At 35.5% G+C, this 25,284-nt stretch overlaps 1 protein-coding gene across 2 annotated transcripts; it reads left to right on the plus strand.

The window, feature by feature from the left end:
- Positions 1-13,089: 13,089 nt before the first annotated feature.
- Positions 13,090-25,284, plus strand: LOC110450210 (nuclear receptor coactivator 4-like). 2 transcript variants are annotated; one of them, XM_021497534.1, is made up of 7 exons: positions 13,090-13,159; positions 16,609-16,758; positions 17,538-17,737; positions 18,729-18,975; positions 19,635-20,031; positions 20,599-20,807; positions 21,481-25,284. In XM_021497534.1, exons 2-7 carry the CDS (start codon positions 16,669-16,671, stop codon positions 22,237-22,239), a joined length of 1,902 nt encoding a protein of 633 aa, XP_021353209.1. In that variant the 5' UTR covers positions 13,090-13,159; positions 16,609-16,668; the 3' UTR covers positions 22,240-25,284. The 2 variants fall into 2 exon arrangements, with proteins under 2 accessions (XP_021353209.1, XP_021353210.1); XM_021497535.1 differs by lacking the exon at positions 13,090-13,159 and adding an exon at positions 15,970-16,136.

A 25,284-nucleotide genomic window follows, 5' to 3' on the forward strand; every position in this document is an offset into this window, starting at 1 on the left:
TCCCTCCGAGAACCAACAAGTACTGCTTCAAGAAGCTTTGGGCTCTGCTTCTGCGCCATAAATAAAGAGTTAACTTCCGAATGAATAATTATATGACTGTTGCAATATCTCCTTAGTGCCTATTGGTAGAGGGTGAAACATATATTTCCTTCAGACCAGCAGCAGTGCACGTGTGTCACAAATGTCTTTAGGTCAACTAGGATGTTGCCATGGTTCATATGTCAGTATACACCTCCTCGTATGATTATGTTAATAGTAACAGCATAAAACTTAAATCAATTTCTATATCCTCCATCCGGGGACCGGTGGAGGACTAATTATCATTGTGTCATAAAACAACAATCTCAGTGCAAAAAAAATTGTAATACATGAATCACATCAAACTTCAGTTATCATTTTTTATGCAAAAAATAGGGTAGGCTTGTGAAAGTGATTTTGAGTTCATATTTTTCTGAAATTCAAAATTTCCTTTTCTTACGTTCGTAAATTAGGGGTATAGTATGGAATCATTCTACAATAAGTCAGTCAAGTGTATTGTGTGTTATCATGAAATGTGCTGAGTCAAAAGGTAATCACAGTCCCCAAAATTTTCCAAGTTTAGGGTCAGTTAAGCTTAACCATTGCTTGCTAATTTCACATCATGTGAAATGTACTAGACTTGCCAGGTAAATTTCCATGGACAGTTACATGCTGCGTTATTACTAATAGTATATTATATACAGATTTTCAAGCCTCTTGTGGTTTAATACTGCTCTGTAAGTTACAGAAGTATTTGATACACAAACAGTTATGCCAGTGGTCTTGGACGGTTAAGACCAGGGTGGGGGTGGGGGTTCTCCTCAGCAAATACATCTTAAAGAAATTTTGTATCGGAAAGTCCCTCCATCCTTCATAACTTCCTCATTTAGATATCTTTCTTCAAATAGGTGGCAATTTTCAACTTTAACATATTTGGATTTTAATATTGGTTGTAACCTAAAATAAAGTTCTGATTTCAGAACATACCAACACGAGGCTCGATACCCAAAAAGGGGGCCCCATTAGCTGTTGCAAAATGCACCAACCAATGAGGAAAGTGACTAGGTGGGGAGGATATGTGAGGGAGCTATGGCCTCAACTAGAAGGGAGGTCTCCATCAAGGAAATTATTTTGATGAGAGATCATGCATATGTGATAAAATGGCTTTGATGGACACTTCTGAATCCATATTGGGCCACAACTGCACAGCATGTATACGATGTCTGGCAATCATGCAGTCCATTTAATGATCAAGTGTTAAATCTTTATTGCAGATAATAATATTTTCAGTTTCAATCCAGTTGTTTTTTGATAATTGCAGCCTCTTAGGTTTTATTCACAACTTCCAAAGCTTCCTGTGCTGCCTGAAATACAAGAAATAATACATCATTTAATGTTTTGGTTGTTTTCATTGTTACAAAGTTTATTATTTTATATAATATTTAGCAGTCATTTTTATTAGTCATGCTTTTTCCATGTTCACAACAGTTTTTATTATATTTTCTTTAGAACTGACCAGGGGCGGATCCAGATTTTTTCGGACAGGTGTTACCATTCCAGTTTTTTTTGCTACGCCTATAATCTGAACCATATAGGGTTGCACAAAATTAAGTTAGATACCTGTCTTGGCTAGCCACCTTCTGTCTGTATCTGTATCTGTACGTTGTAGTACCCGGTTCCGGGTTTTTTTTACAACGGAAGAGAGAGAGCAGTTCAGTTTGATTTTTGGTGCGTTATTGCACTCTTAAAGGCCTCCAAATTAGGGGCACATACTACGTCATCTTCCAGGTGGTTCCATTCTATAACTGTACGTACGAAGAATGAGTTTTTGTATTGATCACAGTTGTACTTTGGTACTGTATAAGATTTTGTGTTATTTATAACAGATGCTTCCACCACATTATTCGATATATAGTCCGAGAAGTTTCTGGCCTTGATGTTCCATTTTGGTCTGTTTTTTGTTAGATGTTCAGCTGGAGGTATAGCTGGTATCAACCCCTCAACCACCTTGTACATAAATGTGAGCCTCTGTTGTGCTCGCCTGACCTGGAGTGTTGGTAGTTCGAGTTTCTCCAGCATCCTTGTGATACATCCATCTTCCCTGGATCTATAGTCATTTGAGATGAATCTGGCTACCAAGCGCTGTATTCGTTCCAGTTTGTCAGTTTCTTTTTTGGTATAAGGGTCCCAAATAATGGCGTCGTATTCAAGGATGGATCGCACTAGGGATATATGCTGTTTTCTTGCAAGACGATGGGCAGTGTTTTAGGTTTCTTTTGGGAAAGCCAAGGGTCGAACTAGCTCTCCTTGCTATTTTTAGTATGTGGGTGTTCCACTTGAGGTCATCTGAAATTGTTAGTCCAAGAAAGGGATTATTTTTCACTTGTTCCAAGATATGTCCATTTAGGGTGTAGAATCTGTGACTTTTTTCTTTGATGTTCATAACATAGCATTTTTTGGTGTTGAATTTCATTCCCCATCGGTTAGCCCATTTTTCCAGGTTGTTTAGGTCGTCCTGTAGTAGTTGGTGGTCACTGTACTGGTTGATTTGTCTGTATATCAAACAGTCATCGGCGAACAGACGTATGCTAGAGGTTACACTTTCTGGTAGGTCATTTATATGGCACAGGAATAATAGTGGCCCAAGCACTGTCCCTTGTGGTACCCCGGAGTCAACGGTTACTTCTCTGGATGTTTCTCCCTCTAGTGCTACTCTCATCTGCCTTTGTGTCAGGAAATTGGAGAGCCAGCTGTGGAGGTTTCCTCTGATGCCGTAGTTATCCAGTTTATGGAGTAATAATTTTTGGTGGGGGACGGTGTCGAAAGCCTTAGAGAAATCAAGAATTGCTAGATCGACCTGCTTGTTGCTATTGAATGATTTTAGGAGATCGTCCATAGTGACTGATAGTTGGGTTTCACAAGAAAATCCGGAACGTAATCCATGGTTTAAAGATGTTAATATATTATATTTTTCAAGGTGGTTTAACAAGTGTTTGCAGATAATGTGCTCCAAAAGTTTACAGGGTACTGATGTTAATGATACTGGCCTGTAGTTTACAGGGTACTGATGTTAATGATACTGGCCTGTAGTTTTCTGCTGCATGTCGGTCTCCTTTTTTGAATATACAGGAAATATTTGCTCTGAGCCAATCTGATGGTAGTAGTCCTGAATTTAATGAACATTGGAATATTGCAGTTAATCCTGGTGCGATTTGTTGGGCACACTCTTTTAGGATTCTGTTTGGGATGTCATCTGGACCTGATGCTTTGGCTGGGTTGACTTTTCGAAGTAGTTTTGTTACCCCCTCTTTACCAATGGTTAAATCACCAAATTTTGATTTTACATTTTTGGTTGTTGGAGGCATATTGTTTGAGGCTTTGTCATCGACAATGAACACGGATTTAAATTAGTATTTCTGCTTTTCCCTTGCTGTCGCATGTTAAGGTCCCTTTGTTTTTAATTGGGGAGACTCCCATGTTGTCTTGACGTTTAGACTTTCAAAACATGTTACCTTGTACTTTCCCAACTTGCATTTTTTTAAGTAAAATGCCAGAGTCGAATGAATCATGAATATTTACATGTATTTCAATTTTCACCAGAAAAAAACAACAACCTGTTTATCCATCATGCAAGAAAAAGATTCTCTGATTAAAAACTTAAAATTTAACACTTGTACCCTGTTACTACTACGGACCACCGACCTTACAGGGGGGTGTTCTCGTTTCCCCCACTTTTTATATAACAAAAGAAAGTGTTGATTAAGGAAGACAATGGAACTGACCATATAGTCTGTTTCATACTTACCCCACAGGTAATTTACCTGTGTGAAAGTTACCTGTGTGAAAGTTACCCGTGTGACTTGTAGCTTTGTTGTATATGTTGGGTATAAACAAGGTTTTAATACTTTTTGGGGGTTCAAATATCTTTTATACTTAAACATATGTAGAGTTTACAGTAAAATATCTACATTACACTTTTAAACAGATAATATAGAACATAACAGCACTACATAAGAGTTCACAATCGAGTATTTCGTACTTATACATAATGATTACATTTCAATTATATTACAATTTGTAAACATACAACCGTCAATGCATATTAATTATATCTATTTATATTACACTGTTTAGGCCACCAAATTCAAGACAACTTAACTTTAACATTACATTTCAAAACATGTTAAGAAGTTAAATCCATCAATATAAACTGTACATTACATTTACTAATCACACAATACAAATACATTAACAATATTCACATATTAAGAATAGTAAAGGTTAGTAATAGCAATCTCAAATTGGCCCCCCTCAAATTTATATAACATCTCCAATTTAAAGTCCAAGTCCAACAGCCAAGAGGCACACAATTTTGTTGTTATCTATCCCAAATGTAAGAGATGTGATGCTGCATTGGCGTACTCCATAAGATCCATCGTCTGGTTCTCAAGGCGCTCCTTCAGCTAGATCTGTCGGCTGCTGATGTTTCGGTATCGTTTCTCGCGTTGTCTGTTGACTCCTCCTGCATCTCGTTTTATCCTGTTGATCTCGTTGGCTGCCTGAATTTCCTGGAACACTCTGATGATGGCGAAGATGTTTGGGTGTGTATGGTGAACCTTCTTCTTCAACTTCCCGTGCCAGGCCTCTAGGTGATTGGTGGTGCGGGGTCCTTTAGTTTTGTAATGGTTCCAGATATGACGATCTCCCTCGATCCACTGGGTTACGACGTAGTCTGTGAAAGGTGTTGTGTTCACGGGTAGGTCAGCATCCTCAAGTTCACCTAAAGCGTTGAACCACACATCGTCCACACTTTCCAGGGGCACCAGCAGGGGTAACACTGCAGCCAAGATCACAAGTCGATTGATGTTGTCGTTCTCTCTGTAAAGTTGTTGAAGTCCGGTCTGCTGGGCCTTCCTCCATATGCAATGCGTGAGGTGGAAAAAACAGACCTGGATGGAAATGATAGCTTGGATAATTATAGATGTTCAATGATTTTTATGATAGTTATAAGATACTTATAACATATAGGAATTTTGATTAATTTACTGATTAATTAACTGTTAAACACCACACTCTTAGTCATACATTACATTCTTACATTTTGTACAATGTAATGTAGGCATCTTATTAAATGTTACAATAATAAAGATAATTTAATAACTATTTATATTAATATTTTTAAAACACTAGAAAATGAAATAACACTTTTCATCTTATCATATCAGCAGCACAAGGACTACAAAATGGATATATTTAATACTGAAGATATATATATTTATATATATGATTAATATTTAAATAATTTAAATTTTAAAAAGTGGGAGAAACGAGAACAAGCCCTGACAGGTACAAACGTCTCTATCATGGTTCGCTGACCAATTTAATTGATGCTTGGGAAGAGTCAACAGTTCAACACCTAGTTTATAAACATGTTAGAGGGGAGGGGACAGATATTGCGCGGGCAGTGTAATACACAGTTACAGAATAATTACTCAAGAAATGAAAATATTAAAATCAAATAAGCTTGCTACGCTCGCAATGAACTCAAAACATAATACATTGACTTCAACATCAAGGTGACAGTGCGTCAGAGACGTGGACTATATATTGGCTTTATACAAGCTTGGGGTCGGCAATCAAAGGGATGAGTGTTCAGGGATTTCAAACCCCCGACAATTCAATAACCTTTGCCAAATATTTCCTCTGTTAAAAAAATATGATTACCTGACCTCATGCAAAATTTGAAATGTATTTGGCAAGTGCAATGTCATGCATTGCACCACAGGAGTCCGAAATTATGTCAGAAATAAATTATAGCAGCACATTGGAAACCGCTTATTATAATATTCTATTGCCAGAGAAAAATAATATAACAAACGATATTTTACCAAAAAACTATTAAGCTGTTTTTGATCGTTTTTAGGTTGTCTGAACCTGAAGTGAGATGCCCTATAATCATCAGAAATAGACTAATGCGGAAACCTGAGTAATAATACAAATTGATGAAGTAATAATTGAAATCATTTTGTCGTCGTAATGATCAGTATGTAAATTCTACTTTTACTTTCAAATAACTTCGATCAAGAACTAAGAAGCCCAGTTATGCTTCATCCTTGCTAACGATATCGTATTGTTACAGTCAATAAGATGAAAGAAGTGATATAAATAGTCATGATATACCATTTTGCACCGCGAAGTTGCGTTACATTTTGACCCATAAGCTTCATAATATTTTGCCGCGCTATGTAAATTACGATCACGTGACAATCACATGCCTCGCGAGTCGTGCGGTGAAATCAAATTGCATAGAAACAATTACAAATACAAACACAAAATGTTTCTTTTTAACAATAATCAAATATTCTTTTGAACGAAAATAGTGCATAGTGTAAATAAAACAGTCGTCGTCAGTTGTTTACGACAATAACCTTTACATTGGATCGATTTCCGGCACCATGCTGTCAGGACGGCATACCCCGATTTTGACACTTTTCAACGTAGACACGGGGAAATCAATTTGTAATGCAATAGATAATTGGGAAACCATTGCTTAAATGATTAAAAACACACGTCTTCCTTCTGGAGTAATATTTTCATTGAATCGGCATGATTTTCTCACATGACGTGTCAAGGCAACCATTAATATTACATATTACTGGAAGGGGTCATGGAAGGCATGTTCGTTTTCTTGTCAGAATTTTTGTCAGAAAATGTCGATTGGAGTTTCAAGTTTCAAGTTTTATTTTTACACTCACGCCACACGTATATGTGCGTAACAAGAGGTCACATACTACATAGTATACATTGATGGACATAGTACACACATAATATGACACATGATACAATTTATACAATAACAACCCATTTCAATAATTCTTTTAGCTAACTTATTTTAGATATTAAGTAGCTTCATAACTCTTTGTATAAATTTACTTATTTTTGTTAAAAGTACCGTGTTACAAATTGAGAACATTCCTTTCATTTTGATATAAGTTGGGTTGACATAATAATAATTTGGTATATGAAATTGTCTACAACAGATACATCAGTACATTGGTATAAGTAATGGTATTCGTCCCCAACACAGTTATTACATAGAGGACATAACCTTTCCTCGCGTGGGACTCTATCCCATCTTCCTGTTTCTATAGGAAATTTTATATCTGATGTTCTAAATTTACATATTACTTTTCGTTCATTACGATTTAGCTTTAAAAGATATGGTTCAATATTAAACTGAAATTTGAATAAGGAGTAAACTTGCCCTCGCGAGGACGTTTCAACATCATGAAACCAACTTTGAATGAATTGATCGCATAATCTCTGCTCAATGATAGTTTTCAAGCATTGTCTATTAATTGTACATGATATTTGGAAAGTCTATACATTATTAAATCCAGTATTGTTTAAGATATCTCGTATATACGTTAACCATTTAAAACTTAATAAAGAATTCTGGTGCAAATTGTACATTAACTTATACATTACACTAGATAATTTCAATCCACCTGTTATAAGCGTATGCCAGAACATAACCATTCTAACACTGATTTCAATTTCTAGGGGATACCTTCCTAACTCACCATATACCATATAATTTGGGGTGCTCTTCCGAATGTTAAGAATTTCCTTACAAAACTGTAAATGTATTTTTTCGATACTTTTTGTATGTTCATAGCAGCCCCAGATTTCACATCCATATGATAAAATAGGTGACACAAGTGCATCAAATAATTTCAGTTGAAGATCTACAGGAATGGAAATATTTCTAATTTTAATATACAGTGCATATAAAGCTTTTTTTGCTTGCTCTGTTAGTTTACTTTTGGCTTTTGTAAAAACACCATTGTAGTTTAATATTATTCCAAGATATGTGTACGAATCTTGTATTTCTAAAATCTCATTATTTAACGTAAAGTAATGGTCTCTTTTACTTTTTCTTTTTTCACAAATCAAAACTTTAGTTTTTTAGGTATTAACTGTTAATTTCCAAATATAACAATAATTTTGGAATTCATTCAATGCGTTCTTTAGGCCATCTGGTGTTTCTGACAAAAGCACTGTATCATCAGCATATAATATAATAAACAATTTTAAGTACAAACCTAAATTTTGATCACTAAGAGCATACACTTCATTCAAACAAGAAACATTACGTTGATTGAGGAAATCCTCTAAATCGTTAGGAAAGAGGGAAAACAAAAATGGTGATAAGTTTTCTCCTTGTTTTATCCCGACATTGCACATGAAAAAGCCGGATGTATCATTACCATTAATTACGCATGATTTGGTATTTTGATATAAATTATAAAGGACTTTAAATATTTTGCCCGTAATTCTACTATTTTGTAATTTTCTCCACAAGCCTGCTCGCCACACCGTATCAAAGGCCTTTTTAAAATCAACGAATGAACAATAAAACTTTTTACCCTTTGAAAAATATAAAGAAATAAGGGAATGCAATATAAAAATGTTTTCAATAGTGGAATATCCCTTTCGAAATCCCGCTTGGGCGGAGGATATCAGGTTTATCTTATCAGATAATTTTGTTAGTCTCCATGACACCAGAGTTATCGCCCTATAATTATCCGGATCGCCCTTGTTACCTTTATTTTTGTATATAGGTTTAATAATACCAACTGTCCATTCTTGGGGTAATAATTAACCCAGTGTTGAGAATGATGTTGAAAAAATCTGTATATAAAGGCAAAAACTGATTGAGAGTATTTTTTATATATTCATTCCGTATTTCATCGATTCCGCTCGCTTTATTATTTTTTAAGCTTTCTATCGATCGAATAATTTCCGTTTCGGTAATTTCAGCATTAAGATCTTCAGAGACTTCATCGTTATCAATATCTTGTAGAAGACCTTCATTATTATCTTCCTCGTAGCTAGCTGAATTTAAATTTTTAAAATAGTTATAAAGTTCGTTTATTGGTATATTAGCTTTTGACGATTTAGGTTTACCCGAAAACCTATTTAGAATATTCCATAGGAATTTTGGACTCTCCTTTACTGAATTACTGGAGCAATTGGCTACCGCACATGTTTTGCTATGAATAGAAGTTTTCCACGGACGGGGGTGAAGCGAGGTGTGAAAATTGTACCTGGAGTGGACAGGTGATCACCTCGGGCGATGTACAGCTAGCCCAACCTAAGGTTCAATTGTCCTGGTGTCAAGTTTTTTTTACCTTATACAATCCATTCACGGCAGAAGAAAATATTATAATAAGCAGGGTCCAACCTTTGACCATATCATAATAAACGATTTGTTTTGCTTAGTTAAAACACGGATTAGATAATGTCTAAGTCCGTGGTTAAAGGATAAAATCGGTACATGGGAAAAAAATATAATAAGCGACATCATAATAAGTAGGCTCCACTCTAGTACAACAAACTCCTATAATCACGGAATTTGATTATCTAAGTCCTTGCTATAATATAGCAAAGATGTATTTTCACAACATCAAACAGGAAACACTACGTTTTTAAATTGAATAAAATGTGAAACAAGTTTGTAACAAAAATATCTTTCAATCCCTGTCTTGAACACACCACATCATGTTTCATTAGTACTGAGAAAATATCCTGTGATGTTCATGTTTGATACAGCCACGGACTTAGACAACAATCTAATTCCGTGATAGAGCAAATATCGCACTCCATCTTTTGCCGTTCATTATCTGTAAAAAAAAATCATAGATATTATCACGGACTTAGATAAGCCTCGGCATGCACACTACAGCTGGGGCCATAAATAAATATGTATGTTTCAGGTACCCGACCGACCCTAGTTTTAAACTCTGACCCCACCGATTGTATCTCACTCGAACGCACACCATTCAGTTGTGGGATAACTTGTCTATCGGATGCATACACAAAAGGATTGACGAACAAACAAAACATTTATATTGTACCCTATCTACTTTATAGTCAGGAATTAAATCAAATTTAAATCCAATTGTTATTATTTTAAAGACATAAAAATATGTTTGGTGATTTTTTGTTATTTTTCAAATATGTCCTCGACCCCTTCAAAAAAAAAAAAAATCCCGACCAGACTACCCTATTCTTTCAGTCTAGTTACCTGAAACATGCATATTTTTGTTTGGCCAAAGCGCACTAATAGGCGAGTCAATATTCAATGGTGATAAGGGCTATTCTCGTTATTGTCTTTGATGAAGATCGTAGATCAATATGTTAAATTACTGCACCATTGTTCTGGAGGCTTTCTCTACTAGATACAGCATGCTTATTAAATTGAGCCCTATTTGCTTGAAATGTGCATGTGCCAGTCAGAACGCTAGTGTTAACCACCACAGCATTGACTTGTTTTTTGGCTATTACCAAGGGGACTTTTACAGCTGGTGTGGGTTGGTCGGCGTTTTTTTAATCATAACTTTCTTAGTGGCTGTAGATAGGAATTATAGAGGTGCGATCAGTCTTTACTTCTGATGCTATTAACAACCTGAAGAGCAGCGGAGAGGTCTGTTGGATCGGTGGCGAGGAGAGCGACGTCACCGGCGACTGTCGGAGCTCCAACATATGTAGTTCCTACCAGGGTCCAATATGTCGTTTTAGAGGCATTTGTAGATATTTTTGAACTTTTTGTGCCATGTCTGTGCATAGTACGGTTATCACTGACATGTATGTCTGGTGGTAGGCCAGTGTGGTACAGTTTCCTAAAGAGCCCGTCTCTGATGTGACTAGCATGCCGTCTCTCAGCTCATGTTACATTTTCCTTGGATCGTCCTGATGTAGGAAGAGTCTGAAGTCTTTTTCCTCCTGATGATCTCCAATATGACAGCCTACTAGCCTCCTGGATGTGGGGGATCCAGATGCCTTTACCACCTGGAATGATCCTGGGACGTCCAGGGCTAGTCTCCTCTTTTAATACATTTGTCTAACACGATCTGGGTTCTAGTGATTTGTCAATATTCGCTCCTGTTAAGTGGTTCTGTTGATTCTTCTGAAAATGTTTCCTGGTTATATTTGTGCAATCTTTATTTTACGAACTGGAGTGTTGTCAGACCTGATAGTTTGTTGATTTTCTTTATGTAACCCGGGATAGAGCAGGTGATCCATAATCCACTCTGCTTCTTTCAAAGTTTGAGAAGATGTAATCGTCTTTGACTATATCGACTCCGTTGTTATGTTAGAATGTATCTCTCTTAGGAAACTAAGTTTTTGGTGTTAAGTCTGTAGCTTCCAAAAAGCAATTGCATGAGGTTGTCCGTGGAAATGTTCTTAAATTTAAAAGAAATCCCCCAGTATGGCGTCCTGTACGTTACTATAACTGAGAGTTCATACAGTGTACGCCGGAAAACTTGTGAATGTAGACTCCCTACTATAATAATGCACGTGTTTCTTGTTGCCGTGTCCAGACAAATTGCAGCAACCCTATTACTACCATCTTTCAGAATTTTCAACGCTTGGTTGATCAACGTTCTGACTCCAATAATAGCAATCCCGCCAACACCTCGTTTCCTTCCTAAGGGAGACAGTGGTCGTCACATCAACAGTCTTGGCCAGCCAGGTTGGTTTGGGGGAAATAGCTGAAAGTTCGGGCTGTTAGAAGTTTAAGAACCAGTGTTCTTGAGTTGCAAGAATGTCTAATGTGTCTAGAATTTCCCAATATTGACACACCATGTCCTAACGTTCTGTGTGTTGAATGGTTTTCAAAGATGCATACTATTGGCAAGCTGTATGGTCGCCATCATGCTCTGAAAGGGAAACATGTTTTATGTGATTGTGTTGTCACTATCCCACTTCTCACTTTGAGGACGTAACATAACTTGGATTTGACCGCGATTTACATGTCTTGTGTCGTCTATGACCCTTCCGGAACATCTGGTCTTATCATTCTTGTATTTTTTTACGGGTTTCCATGCATTCGTTTATATTTTACCCTAGCTTTATCGATTTTGAGTTCACACTGTATTCGTTTATATTTTACCCTAGCTTTATCGATTTTGAGTTCACACTGTATTCGTTTGGTTGACACTTCGGTATTCTCTTTTTTAAGACCCACCTTCCGAATGCCACCCTCCCACCAATAAAAAAAACCCCTTTAAAACTGTTGTCGTTTAAGTAAAACAAAACACATTTACCAGTCAATTATTTAAGTGTATGCTACACAAGCTACGTTTACGTCCTGATCGGCAGTGATAGAAAGAGAAAAAAATATCATATGTTATTATTTACACTTTATTTCACGTGTCCTGACTTTGTCTAGTTCAGTGGTGTGGGTTTTTTTTGTTGTTTTTTTGAGCGATTTATGCAAATACATGTCTTTTTTTTAAATACGATTTAATACGAAAATAACGGATGCAGGCTGCGAGCCTCTATATCCATATCAATTAATTATATATAATAATGATTTGTTTACTTGATTGGTTAAACATAAAAATGCAATGTATACCAGAGTCTGGTATACATTGCATTTTTACGTATAACAAATAATAATCAATTCGATTAACTAGCAGAGAATGTTATTTTTTCTCGTTTCCAATGATTGTCCAGTAATATTTCAAATTGTTTAACATCAGTTGCATCTGTGACATGTCGTGGTAAACTATTCCACTTGTCTACGACACGGGAACTAAAAAAGTGACTCGTTTATCATAAATGTTATTTAAGATTTTTGTAGACATTATCATATCCCCTCTTTTCTGCGATCTTCCAAGGTTGGTAAGTTTAGTTTCTGTAAGCGTTCCGGGTATGTTAGGTTTTTATATCCTGGTATGAGTATTGTTCTCCTCTGGACGTCTCTATCAGTTCAATATCTTTAGTTTTATACTAACTCCATACACTCGAGGCATAGTGCGGTCTCACAAGTGCCTTAAATAGTAGTTTAAATATCTTCTAATGACTCCCAAAATGCTATTCACCTTGTTCGCACCAAGTTGGATATGTGTTCTAAAACTTAAATCTTCATCAACAGTCACACCATGTCCTAAATGATAACCACGGATTTCCATGCAACTTCCGAGTCTTTTTATTTGGGGTACGCATATTTAAAGCTCAAGTTCGGTCTTGGGCTACAAGACTCACCGACACCCTCAAACCAACCAATCAAATTACACCATTTTGATATAGTGTCCATAGCCATTGACAGCAGCAGGAACCACGTCCTAAGGTAATTATCTTGTAGTTTACGAACATTTGTGGCACCGCAACTGAAAGTATCATATCTTGAAGACTGTTTTATCAAATTTACGTTGAAATAACCAAATATCCGTTCTGAGCAACGCTACAATATTGTGAGATTGCCGTCTTCAGTGTCAGACATAGACGACAATTACAACTTTACTGCTTATGTTTCTTATTTTTGACCAAATTAGGCATGTGTGGACCGTATTTCGGGTGAGACGGAATAAAATGTCCACTATGCTTGGTAACGCCATTCATATATGTGTCTTTTTAATCTAGAGAAGGTTAACTTGACGATAACAATATAGAACGTGACAGACAGACTCGTTATAATGGCGACTACAGACGACCTTGACCTTATATAATTGATAGCAACATTCGTTTGCTCATAGATTTATCGATCATATTCTAATTTGATAAACTGATTACAAGTGTTATATTTGGCTTAGTTTGAACGATGTTTTATTGGTTGTATTTTCCTTTAATTTACACGGTATTTGATACAGCTGTTTGGGCATATTTTACACGATAATATCAATACCCAACACATCCTGTCGTTATTCAAATGGAGAATCCTACATACTCCGACACATTGGTCGATTTTTATAGGTATGCCCACTTTTAATTGAGGTTGGTCGCAAATTCCACATCACAGCATGTCTCCACAACAGGGAGGGCATTTGTGACATACAATATAGAGGGTGGTCGGGTGGTGCAGTGGGACATGAAATCGTTTACTCCAGTTTAATCCCTCCCACACTAAGAAACCCGAGCGTTAAGAATCGGGCCAACAACAGTGATAAATGTAAGTTGAATTGACTAGTTGTTTCATACTAGTAATTGAACAAAAATAAAAAAAAGTTTATTTATACAATATAGAACGATAAAGAAAAAGTCCCTCCAAAATAGCTAGATGGTAACTGTCCTATCCCATGATAATAATGTATAATTAAAACCTGGCACGCATGCATATTAATTAATAGAGATTGTATCTTTCTTCAAAAGACTGTAGGAAAAAGTAACTTGACATTCAGTTTCAGTTGAGACTCTGTTATTTCAGTTTGGGCTTGATGTTATTTAAGATAAATCATGAAGCATTTTGAAATAATATAGACCTGTATTTCATGGATAAGGCATAATCATTTCAGGCGACTAATATTTTTTTTTCTGCAGTTCTGCATAGGAGACATGGGAGAAACCATATTCTCCCACACTTCACAGGTACATTCCCGTTTTTGGTAGGGAAAAGATAAACCTGTCTTGATCTACCTTGATCAATCAAGACAGCTGGCAATCGCTATTATGTCACAGACAATGCACTTCTTTCAACATGACCTGTGACCCTGTGCACTTTTAGCCAAACCAATTACATTTCACTTTTACACACATGTATTGGAATAATTACAGAACAGTCAGCAATAAACAAAAACATAGGTTGTCGTCTCTCCTCTCGATGACCAATCGCTCAAATGAAATTGTACAAACAGACTTGGGACGACACACTGGGTCAGTCTAGTGCATCAACCTCACATCGGCCGATGTCAAACGAGCAGTCAGCAAACATTACACATGTGACTACAGCGCACAACAGCATGTCCTTGTGCGAATCTGAAAGCGTTTGTAAATCTAATGAATGTTAAATCCCGAGTATATTCCAAGGCTCTACAATCACTGGAGGAACATTTAACATTACTATCAACAATAACACAACAATGTCAGCTCCCAAAACAAAACAACCGAGGGTGTTGTATTCTGACTCCAAGTTAACTTTTCGAAGCGTGAAGTCAGCAAGTGCAAGTAGTTCTGTGTGTTTTCGTTAAATACTATATAACGATTAATCTTATAACAAAAAAATGTCAATATATACAATATAACGTTGCTAATACTTATAATGTTTTAAATATCTGAATTTAATTATGACTGCTATTTTTAATTAACGCTGCAGATTTTTTTACACACATTTCCAGCACAGCGGCTATGTGTGTATTCATGTGTTATTGATGTTAGTACGGTGCATTGGGGTCAAAAATACGGTATGAAAATGTGGGAGAAAAATAATCAATCAAGTGGCTCTTTGTGGGCAAGTCATCTGTAGACACCTTCCTGTGACCTTAGTTAAACAAGTTCCTGAATATATTTTATTCATATTTTCGTAATTAAATATCGTCATTTTCATGAAACCTTGAACTAAGTCATGACTCTAAAGTATGTCATATTGACACAATTTGACCTAAATCTATTTTGTGCTATATATCTGTACAAAGTTTGTGAGGTTAAGTTTATATTAAGATTAGTAGCTATAGATTACTCTAGCTGTTGAACCTGCTGATTTGCTGGTTCAATTCTGATAAAGGCCAGACAAAGTTATATTTGATTATCTGTTAAGGGTTAGATTAAGGGTTGTCATGTATTTTCATTTTTCAAAAATATTTTTCAGTTTGTCTATTGACAATAATCCTGACTTAACTAGGACTGCAATGATTAGATTGTTGATAGCATTGTAATGCTATGTGCACATTTATATATGTATCCATCACCTCTAGTTTTGATTCGGATTGGAAATGATGTAGACCTATGTCAAAAACCAAGTGCCAAGTGCGTACCTGTTGACGTCCCTAGAGCAACATTTGTATGATAACCGATAAAGAAAGATACTTGAACTGATAACAAAATCTATTTTATCATATTGAAGTACATCAATAACAATAACACATGTACAGATATTGGCTGCTCTTTATCAATACACGTGATGAGTAGTCCTCTGCACATGTGATCTAGATAAACATAAACTGTGGCAGGTAAACATGGATGGTGTACATATATAGGTGTTGTGATTACAAGACCTCATTACAGTCTGGGCACCTGCTCACTCATTAGCAGCCACCTCACTGCCTGTTCCTGACACATGAGCTATATATATACTCAGAACCTGTTCTAGGTATAGCATAGCTGGTCCCCTATCTGTAAGTTATATTGTCTTTAAGCTTGATCTTGTCTGTATAAGTTTGAAACTAGAACATTTGTATTGTGGAAGTTTAGATTGACAGGTGCAGGATTTATGACTGTTTTCTGTGACTACTTACATGTTATTGCACAGTTTGGAAATGCTGCATTGCAGACCGGTGTTTCTAAATTGAACATGTTTTTTTAATGTTAAATGTGATATTTGTTTAAAAAAATATGTTGCTAAGCTGTTATAATTTCCTTAGTAGTCCATGCTTTTGTTTACTCACTAATAGTTATTTACTGTTAAAACATAATTATTGATTGCTCACAGTCTTGTTACCACACACTGCAAACACCAGTGTTTAACCAGGCACATGCATTTGTTGTATGTGTGCCTCTATTAAACATGTATTTTTTTTACATGGTACATAATATACATTCGTTCTTTTATTGAAATATAATGTTTGGTTTTTATGGATTGATTTACAGGTCTGAAAAAAAGTGATTTGGTACGAGTGCCTTTGCTCTTAAGATACTTGACCTCTGAATATGGACTTAGAACAGAAAATCCGTGATGTACAAAGTGCTATCCAACATCTGGAGGCTATCAAGTCACACCTGGACAAAAACACTAATGAAGTAAGTTAATTTATTGTTTAAATATTTACATTCAGCAAAAAGGATACATGACCAATATATAAGTTGTAAACCTTGTTTCTTTTTATTTCATTCTGCCTTATGAACTAATGCCTATCAATTTAAAAAATATTGATAATTATTAATGGATGCTGTACATGCACGGGTATATAGATATATAAGGTGTACATTTCCTATAGCCCAACACTGTATGTAATATATAAATCTACACTTGACAAATCTCCGTAGATTTTATGTCTTGGCTAGTGAAAATTTACTACAATTTTTTTTAAATTGGGGTAGTAGAATTTTGAAAATCTGTTTGCAGGTAAGTACTTGAAATTCTCTAATTTATAATATAATCTTGGTATAAAAGTGTCTCAAATGTTATTATTTTCTATTTAATTTATGTACTTTAGTTTGAGATTTGAAAAAAGATATTCCCAAGTTGTTAGCTGTATTGATTTAGATATGTATGTTTTAATTTATGAATTCTTTCATGATTATATATATTAACATATAACATTAAAAATATTTAAATTGTTTTTATAATATGTTCACTGAAGTTGTTGTATACATGTACTAGAATTGTGATGAAATAAGAAATCATCATCTTACAATTAAAACTTTTGTTTGGATATTACCGGTAGTAAAACTTCATTTCTTCATATCTATATAGAATAAGATACAGGTATTGGTTATTCACTAATTGTAGTATATGTTAAATTTAACATGCAGAATTTGAATTTATAACCGGATCCTACATGTATAAATACTTACAGGTGAAGAGCAACATGAACACTACATTCCTGCGTCACTTACGGTCCTTGTGGAATCGTCAGGTATTCCTGTTCAGTCAAGTAGACCTCATTCACAGCACTAAGGAGGAAGTACTACAACGCCAGCTGGTGCGCCTTCACACCCTGCTAACCAGTCTGCAGAGTCAGCTTGGGCATGAAGATGGCACTATGCTCTTTGACATGTAGGTATAAGTTTAAAACAAAAGACACTTTTTCATGTTTGTGCATGTCTGTTATGATATCATTGGATTGAAAACATGATGTGATGTTGTCTGACTTTGATGTCATAGTTATGGTACTGCATGAAAAGTAGGGGTGTGACAATACGTCAAGAGTGTATCACATCATATTGCAATACAGAATGAATATATTGCGATACGTATCCAGATATATTGTCATAGGAAGGATGTGCTCAATTTTATAATAAGTTGTTGTCAAAATGTTATCAAACTTACTAATCATATATAATATGGATTACATAGATTCAAGATGTTTGTCAAACCAACCATTGATTATAAAATTTGAGTTATTAAAAGCCTGCTTTATACTTATTGGCATATCTGTTAGAATTAGTAGTGATTTGCAAAGTTAAAAATACCAAGCAGATAGGTAAAAATATGCTTTTGAAAAATATTGCGATACAGCAATATTTCATCTCTGTATTGTGGTACGATAGGATATACCCGTGTATTGCGATATACCTGTTTTCCGATATATATAGACAGCTCTAATGAAAAGCCATGAAAGACCTCTTTTTTTTAAAATCCATATATTACTATCTTGCACTGTAGGTGTTACTGAACTGAAATATTGTACAGTATATACAGTTCTGTCTGTACATCTGAGAATGAAGCAGTATTTATGACGTTTTAAGAAACAGCTTTTGGAAAATTGATCAAGGTGATTTTGAAATTATCACAGCTCAAACTAACCAGGTTCAGTGGCATAGGTTCAACATTCTGTTTGAAGCAATCTGTTATAGGGAACCTTGTTAGGGCTGTTCAGTTCCTATAAAAATATCTAGAACATTTGTAGACTAATCTATTTTTATTGAATTCCTGAAGTAATCCATTGTCTTCAGGAAAAGTTTCTTGACTGTTGGAGGCCAAATTTAGAATTTTCTTACTAACTCATGATAATATTAGATTATGAACAATCTTATAATGTCACCAGGAATGACCTGAGGCCGGAGGAGTCCCCCTACATCAGTTTCAGGGCAGACACTGCCTCCCTCAAGGAAGCTATACTCAACTATGGACGTGTGGACCACACTGGGTTTCCTCTGACCTCACAGTTCATGGACCCACGAAGCCCAGCAGCCAGTCTGCCACCTCACTTTGAGGACTACGACGATGCTGAACATCATATCCTGTATAAAACTGTGGAGGAGATTAAACATGCCAAAACCAACAGTCGTAATGTAAGTCTGAAACGAAATTAGCCATAGCACAAGTTTGTTCCTGAACAATAGTGGCAACACAAGTCTATACCTTAAACAACAGTTGTTACATAAGTCTGTAGTACAGTAGCTAATTAAACAGCCTTGACATAAGTGTACCGAACAACTGTTGTATTGTAGGTTGTTCCTAGGTCAACTATTATAACATTTAAATATACCTTAAAGTGTATCGGGTATGTAGGTTACTACCTAAATTAGCACATCATAACTTAAGTGTACCAAGTCACCTGTTGCATCACAAGTTTGTACCTAAACCAACAGTTATAATCTAAGTGTACATAAACAGTCCTACAGGGCTGTACAATTTTAAATGTATATTACTAGCACACAAGCAGAACTAGAAAAGTTCTCTTTGCCAAACCTATATTTTCATAGTAAATATATTTTGAAATTTTTACTTGTCTACAGAAGTAATAAATATGGTTAATTTATTAGATGTTTATTAGTAAGTTTTGTTGCTGTCATGACTTTCTTCGTTCTCATGCATGAGTATTTCTATTTCCTGTGTCAATAATAGAAAAATAGCTATAATACAACTTAACAAGTGATTTTAAAGGCCCATAATCATTTTGTTTCTGATGATATTGTGATCCAAGAGTTACACTTTATTCTTTTAACAGATTGATGTCCATATACCAAAGCTGTCTGCCCGTCCTGAAGACTGGCTGACCCACTCCACTGCCACTACTACCACCGCATCCGCCTTACAGCCAGCATTTGCCTTCCCAACTTTTAGTAAAGACCCCAGTGATTGGCTAAAATCGTCCGCTACTGAGGTATCTGGCTCAGGTCTACAACCTATCATGTCTGTTATTTCTCCAGATGTACTGAATGCTTCCCCATCAGTGTCGTTCTGCAGTGCATCAAGTGTAACGTCGGGTACAAGTATTCCCCGAGGAATACCGACTGCCTCGTCCACTACCTCAAGCATTGACACATGGCTGCTCCAGATCAAACAAAACCCAGATATGGAGGAGGAAGATGATTTTGAGATTGTTGATGGATCAGGAGCTACAGGTAACTAATTAATTATGACTTAAAACTGATTTTTTGTTAATAAATAGAAAACAGGATAAATGTTGAAATCAATGAATGTGTTCAAAAAATTATATACTGAAAGAATAACTTAACTGAAGTGAGACTAAGCAAGACAAAATGTTATCTAGGACCAGTGATCAACCATTTTCCTGATGGACGAATCATTTGGAATAAGTTTGCTTTTGATAATAAACATTCATAATTGTAAGAAAGGAGTCTTGTGGAAATAATTGGTCATAGATAGTATGTGCATGTCCAAAGTCCATGCCAGTAGACACAGACATGAATTGTTATTCAGCAAGAATTCACAAATATTTAAAACAAAAACAAATAAGGATTTTACAAAATAAGGTATTGCTTGTCTATGTTGAATTATTATTTTTAGCGGGATATAAATATCTGTAAAAAGAACAAGTACTGCTTGAGAGATACATTTGGCTTGTTGCATCCATTCTGTTAATAAGAAAGTAGATCAAATATTCAATAGAAATTGCAAAACGTTAGCACTTATAAGACAAGTACCAAAAATACACTGACCATTCATAGGAGTCTATGACACTGAGGACATTGCTGACCAACCCTCTGGGACCACTCCCTCAGTAGACATACACCGCTGGACTGCCTCACCAAGTGTGACCTGGCTTAAGTCAGAGTCCCAATCGACAGGTACTCCTCAGGTGGTTGGACATGATGTGATTGCCAATTACCTGGCCAAAAGGGACAATGACCTGTCGGTGTGGCTGGCACCAAAGCAGGTAAAAAAAAAAGGGAAAAGAATCCAGTATTAGGCTCCTATTCATATAGGTTATTACATGAGTTTCCATTCCATATGAAATGAAAACGAGTGTAAGATCCTTTTTATCACATAATCAAGATTTGTGACATTTATTTGTGTAAAGCGACAATTTTCAAGCAAGATTGATATGTAAAAAGCCGCTATTTTGACTCCAGTGCGCAAGTCTGTGACGTCATGTACTTGTCTTAGACGTGACGTCGCAATTTAAACTTACAACCAATATCAGGGCTGATATGTCATATTACATGGTTAATACGCAAAAAACATTACATGGATATGTTCACTGGATAGTACATTATGTGATAAAATTAAATTTGATCGTTCCAAATGTTCTTTTTTATTATCTCTTGTTTATAAAATATGTATTTGATTAAACACATTTTATGAATAAAGACGGAAATGTATCCCCTAGATTCTCATTATTACAAAGTTCAATTTGAAACCTTTCAAATGTCTTAAAGATTATTGAATTGATAAGGAACTTGGTATTAGTTGCCTGGATAAAATGCATGCGTAATGTTATTTTTTCTCTTGTTATAAAACAAAACTACTTGATACTTTTTATGAACCTGTTCAATGTGGATGTTCTTAGAGTAATAAGCTACAATGTCTTATTAACATTGTTTTTCCAGAAGACAGGCTGCTGTGGGGATTCCTGCTGTGACAAACCTGCCAAATCTGTTGAGATAGAAAATCTAGGCGACTATCTGGCTGACAAGCTTTGGATCAAGTGCAACAAAAACAGTGAGAAATCAGGACAAGTTAGTGGCCTGTGCAAGGCAAATGAACCGTGTCAGTCCTTCAACGATTGTTTAGGAACACCCTCCTGCCTCGAGGAACACCAAGAAAGAGTCAGTGGCATGGATGTCACTGATTTGCCTGGTTTCAGTATCTTCAAACATAGCAATGACAACCAGACATGGCTTGCCAACGGAGGAAAGAATGTAGGACCGACAACCCGATGTGTGGGATTTGAACATTTTCAGCGAGCAAGTAGAGAAATTAAGGATTGGTTACTGAATGAAAAGGACACCTGCAGTCAGCCTAAAAAAGCACATGCAATGACCATCACTGAGGTCCTTGGGAACACTGACAGCCGGGTATGGTTGCATCTGGATGAGGCTAACAAACTACCACCATTAAGCACTCCTTTCCAGTCATGTGGCACGTGGGACCAACTTATTAAGCAACATGGTGAGATTGGAAGTGACCAGTGGCTCCTACCCCCCAATGTCCATAGCATCACCGATATTGGTAAGGTCACACAAGACGTCGACCAAGAGATATGGTTGTTGCACAAAGAAAGCATGGAAACTGAAATCCCTTCCAAGGAACAAGCCATAGAAGTACCCTATATTCACGAGAATAATGCATTCTGGCTGCATGACTGAACTGTTTCCTTACCTCTGGTTTTGGACTAACATTGAACTTTCATTGATTGAAGACTTATTCTTGTTACCTAGGTTAAGGTTCAAATTAAGACCATCAGTGACATGAATGGTGTCTCCACTGTTGATATGCTTGAATTCGTATACATTTCACAAGATCTTAGCACTCGAATGGTCCGCAAAATAATTGTGATATTTTGTGCAATAAATTAGTGATAGTTCTATGTAAAATGAATTCATAAAAAAATGATTACCTTGGTATATATGGATAAGTCTGTGAATGTATTGTTTATAAGTTATACATAGGATCATAATGAGTTCCCAGTCTGTGACTACAATGTGTTATTTACCCCTACATAAAATCATAAATGAGTTCCCATTTCCACAAGATTTATGAAAAAGTCTCAGAATATGTTTAAGAAAGTTTACTATGGCTAAAAAGATAAGTTACTGGTGAGCTTCATCAATCTCGTAAAATATAAACAAATTAAAAAACTTTTTTTTTATGGCAAAACCAAGAATTTCATACAAAAAAAATGAAAAAAATATGTGTTCTCCCTCAGATTTTGAATAATGCAAATCCTCTGTGTAACCCAGGAAATATGTGAAACAACTAGATCTTATTTATTTTTATTGGTAACTTTTTACCTGTTGATAATTGGTCTGAAGTATAATCAATTTAGATATTTTATTCAATTTTTGAGATGACATTTGATTTCCTTGTGTACTTGGTGCAGACAGTATGTATTAAGTAAGTATTTGTAAGAAAGGTCTAATGTTGTACAGTCTGTAGACATTCGTTTCTACACTGAGAATAATATAGGTTTATGCAGTGGAATTTCTTTGGTTGCCATGACTAAATTTATGTTGAGATAATTCTACAACAAAAAAGACAGGACTCGGTACCAGACTGGACGACCTCAACTTTTTGTGTAAAAAAATTGGTACACTGTGTTATACATATAATGCATTTCTTTGTCAATGTGGAAGTTTATAATGCATTTTGGCAATGTGAAAATTTATAATGCATTTTGTCAATGTGTGAGTTTAACATGCGATAATTTCACTGATACATTGTATATATATATATATATATATATACGTATTTGTCATGGTTGAAGTTTATATTCCGTTTGTCAATTTGAAAGTTTATAATGTGATTCTACCATTGTAAAAAGTTAATGCATTTCTGTTTATGTGAAAGTATAATACATTTCTGGTTATGTAAAAGTTTAATGACATTCTTTCAGTGTGAATTTTATCTATTGAAACTGTGATAAAAATTCCTGTAAAATGAAGGTATATACTAATAGTTCCACTCTAAATAAGGTAATTATTTTTTATTAAAATCCCCCTCCCCGGTGATGGCCATACAACCAGGTAAATGCAGGTGTATGGTTCTGCTGAAATGTATTTGTTACTATTCCCTTTCTCTACTCTAGTCAAAACATCAGATGCTTATTACATACCTTGAATGTTAGTTTGTTACTTTGCACATGCTGAATAGATGTGTAGGATATTTCAGACTATTATCTTTCCAATCAATGTTAAAGATGAAAATAATGTATTATTCTCATATTCCACTTCCATTGCTTGCAGTTAAGTATATTCAAGGTGATTCATTTCATAAAACATGTTATTTCTAATAAAATAACAATTTATGTTAAGTTCATACAGATGTCTTCAAAACATAAATGTGGGACATCAGCTAATTTGTAACACTTTGTAAATACCATGGAAGTTGTTGATGAGCGAAGCCATCGAGGCGAGAGTTTTTACGCCTTTCCTCCCACCATTTTACTTCGGTATATGAATATGTATCTGGCCCCAAAACAGAAACTCTGTTTAACAGAGTCAAATATATTCACCTTGAAGAATTGTTGGTATTATATATAATCAGAAGGCTTTTATTGATGGAGCCAATATTAAGAATGTTGTGGTAGAAGGACAAATTCATATGAGTGAATTAAGATTTGAATTGAAGTGTTTCATTTTGGTCCTGACAGCACAGACAATACATGAATTGTATTGATCTGGTTTACTGGTTCCTGTTCAGTATTGTTTTGATTCATTGTAACACAGAGCAGTAATCACGAGCCAGTGAATTGGTCTCCTTACATTTACATTAAGAGGATCAGAATTGTATATATAGCTCTGATGGCTTTCAGCTACACAGTAATTCTCTACATGTAGACAATTTTGTCAAATATATATAAAATGATCTGCTGAATATGTGTGTATTGTTGTGTAGATAACGAATTGTATATGAAATGATCAGATATAATATCATGTACTAGTTTTTCATGGTTTTACCTGTGTAAGAGTGGTCTTGGCTGTCAAAGTGAAGGGTTGTGCTACTATTTTCTACATCCATATTAGCATGATTTTAGCATCTCTCTTAAAAGTGTTAGGAAGAAATTAATTTCCATGTTTGAATCATTCAAAAAGCTGCTGACACAACTAAAGTTACACGAGTTGGGACAGTGCAAAAGTCAACAAAATATGCATACATTAATTTTCCTGGTGCAGGGGCATTGTTAATACTAATAGTTGCAGACATAAATGATCAACGCAGGGGAGAACTTTGAATGCTAACTACATCAGTCATGATGATGTAGAAGGGAAATTTGAATGAAAATTACAGGCAGAAGTTACGATAATGTAGAAGCATTTGTTTTATTTTAGTACAAATGACTGTCATGAGTTATTACAGTGCAGAGGGCAACGGTAAGAAAAAAAATGCAGGCATTATTTATGACAATGCAGAAAGAAATTAACAAAAATCACTGATATGTGTTAGGAGAGTGAGGGTGAGAATTGTCAAAGGTACGGTACATACATGTGATATGAATTTGAAGGAAAAGTTACGCTATCAATACAAGGCTAGATGTGTCGTTGATAAATTGGTATTCCTTCATCACCAGCAGTGTCTGGAATAAGGAAGATTGTTGGACATGGAATCCTGTGTATTGACAAAGTGAATTGAAGAATGAAGTTGATATATTATGTACATGTTCATCTGTTGCAAAATAAATATTTATTCTGATA

This window comes from Mizuhopecten yessoensis, unplaced genomic scaffold, assembly GCF_002113885.1.
Source record: "Mizuhopecten yessoensis strain PY_sf001 unplaced genomic scaffold, ASM211388v2 scaffold5133, whole genome shotgun sequence".
Classification (NCBI taxonomy): Eukaryota; Metazoa; Mollusca; class Bivalvia; order Pectinida; family Pectinidae; genus Mizuhopecten; species Mizuhopecten yessoensis.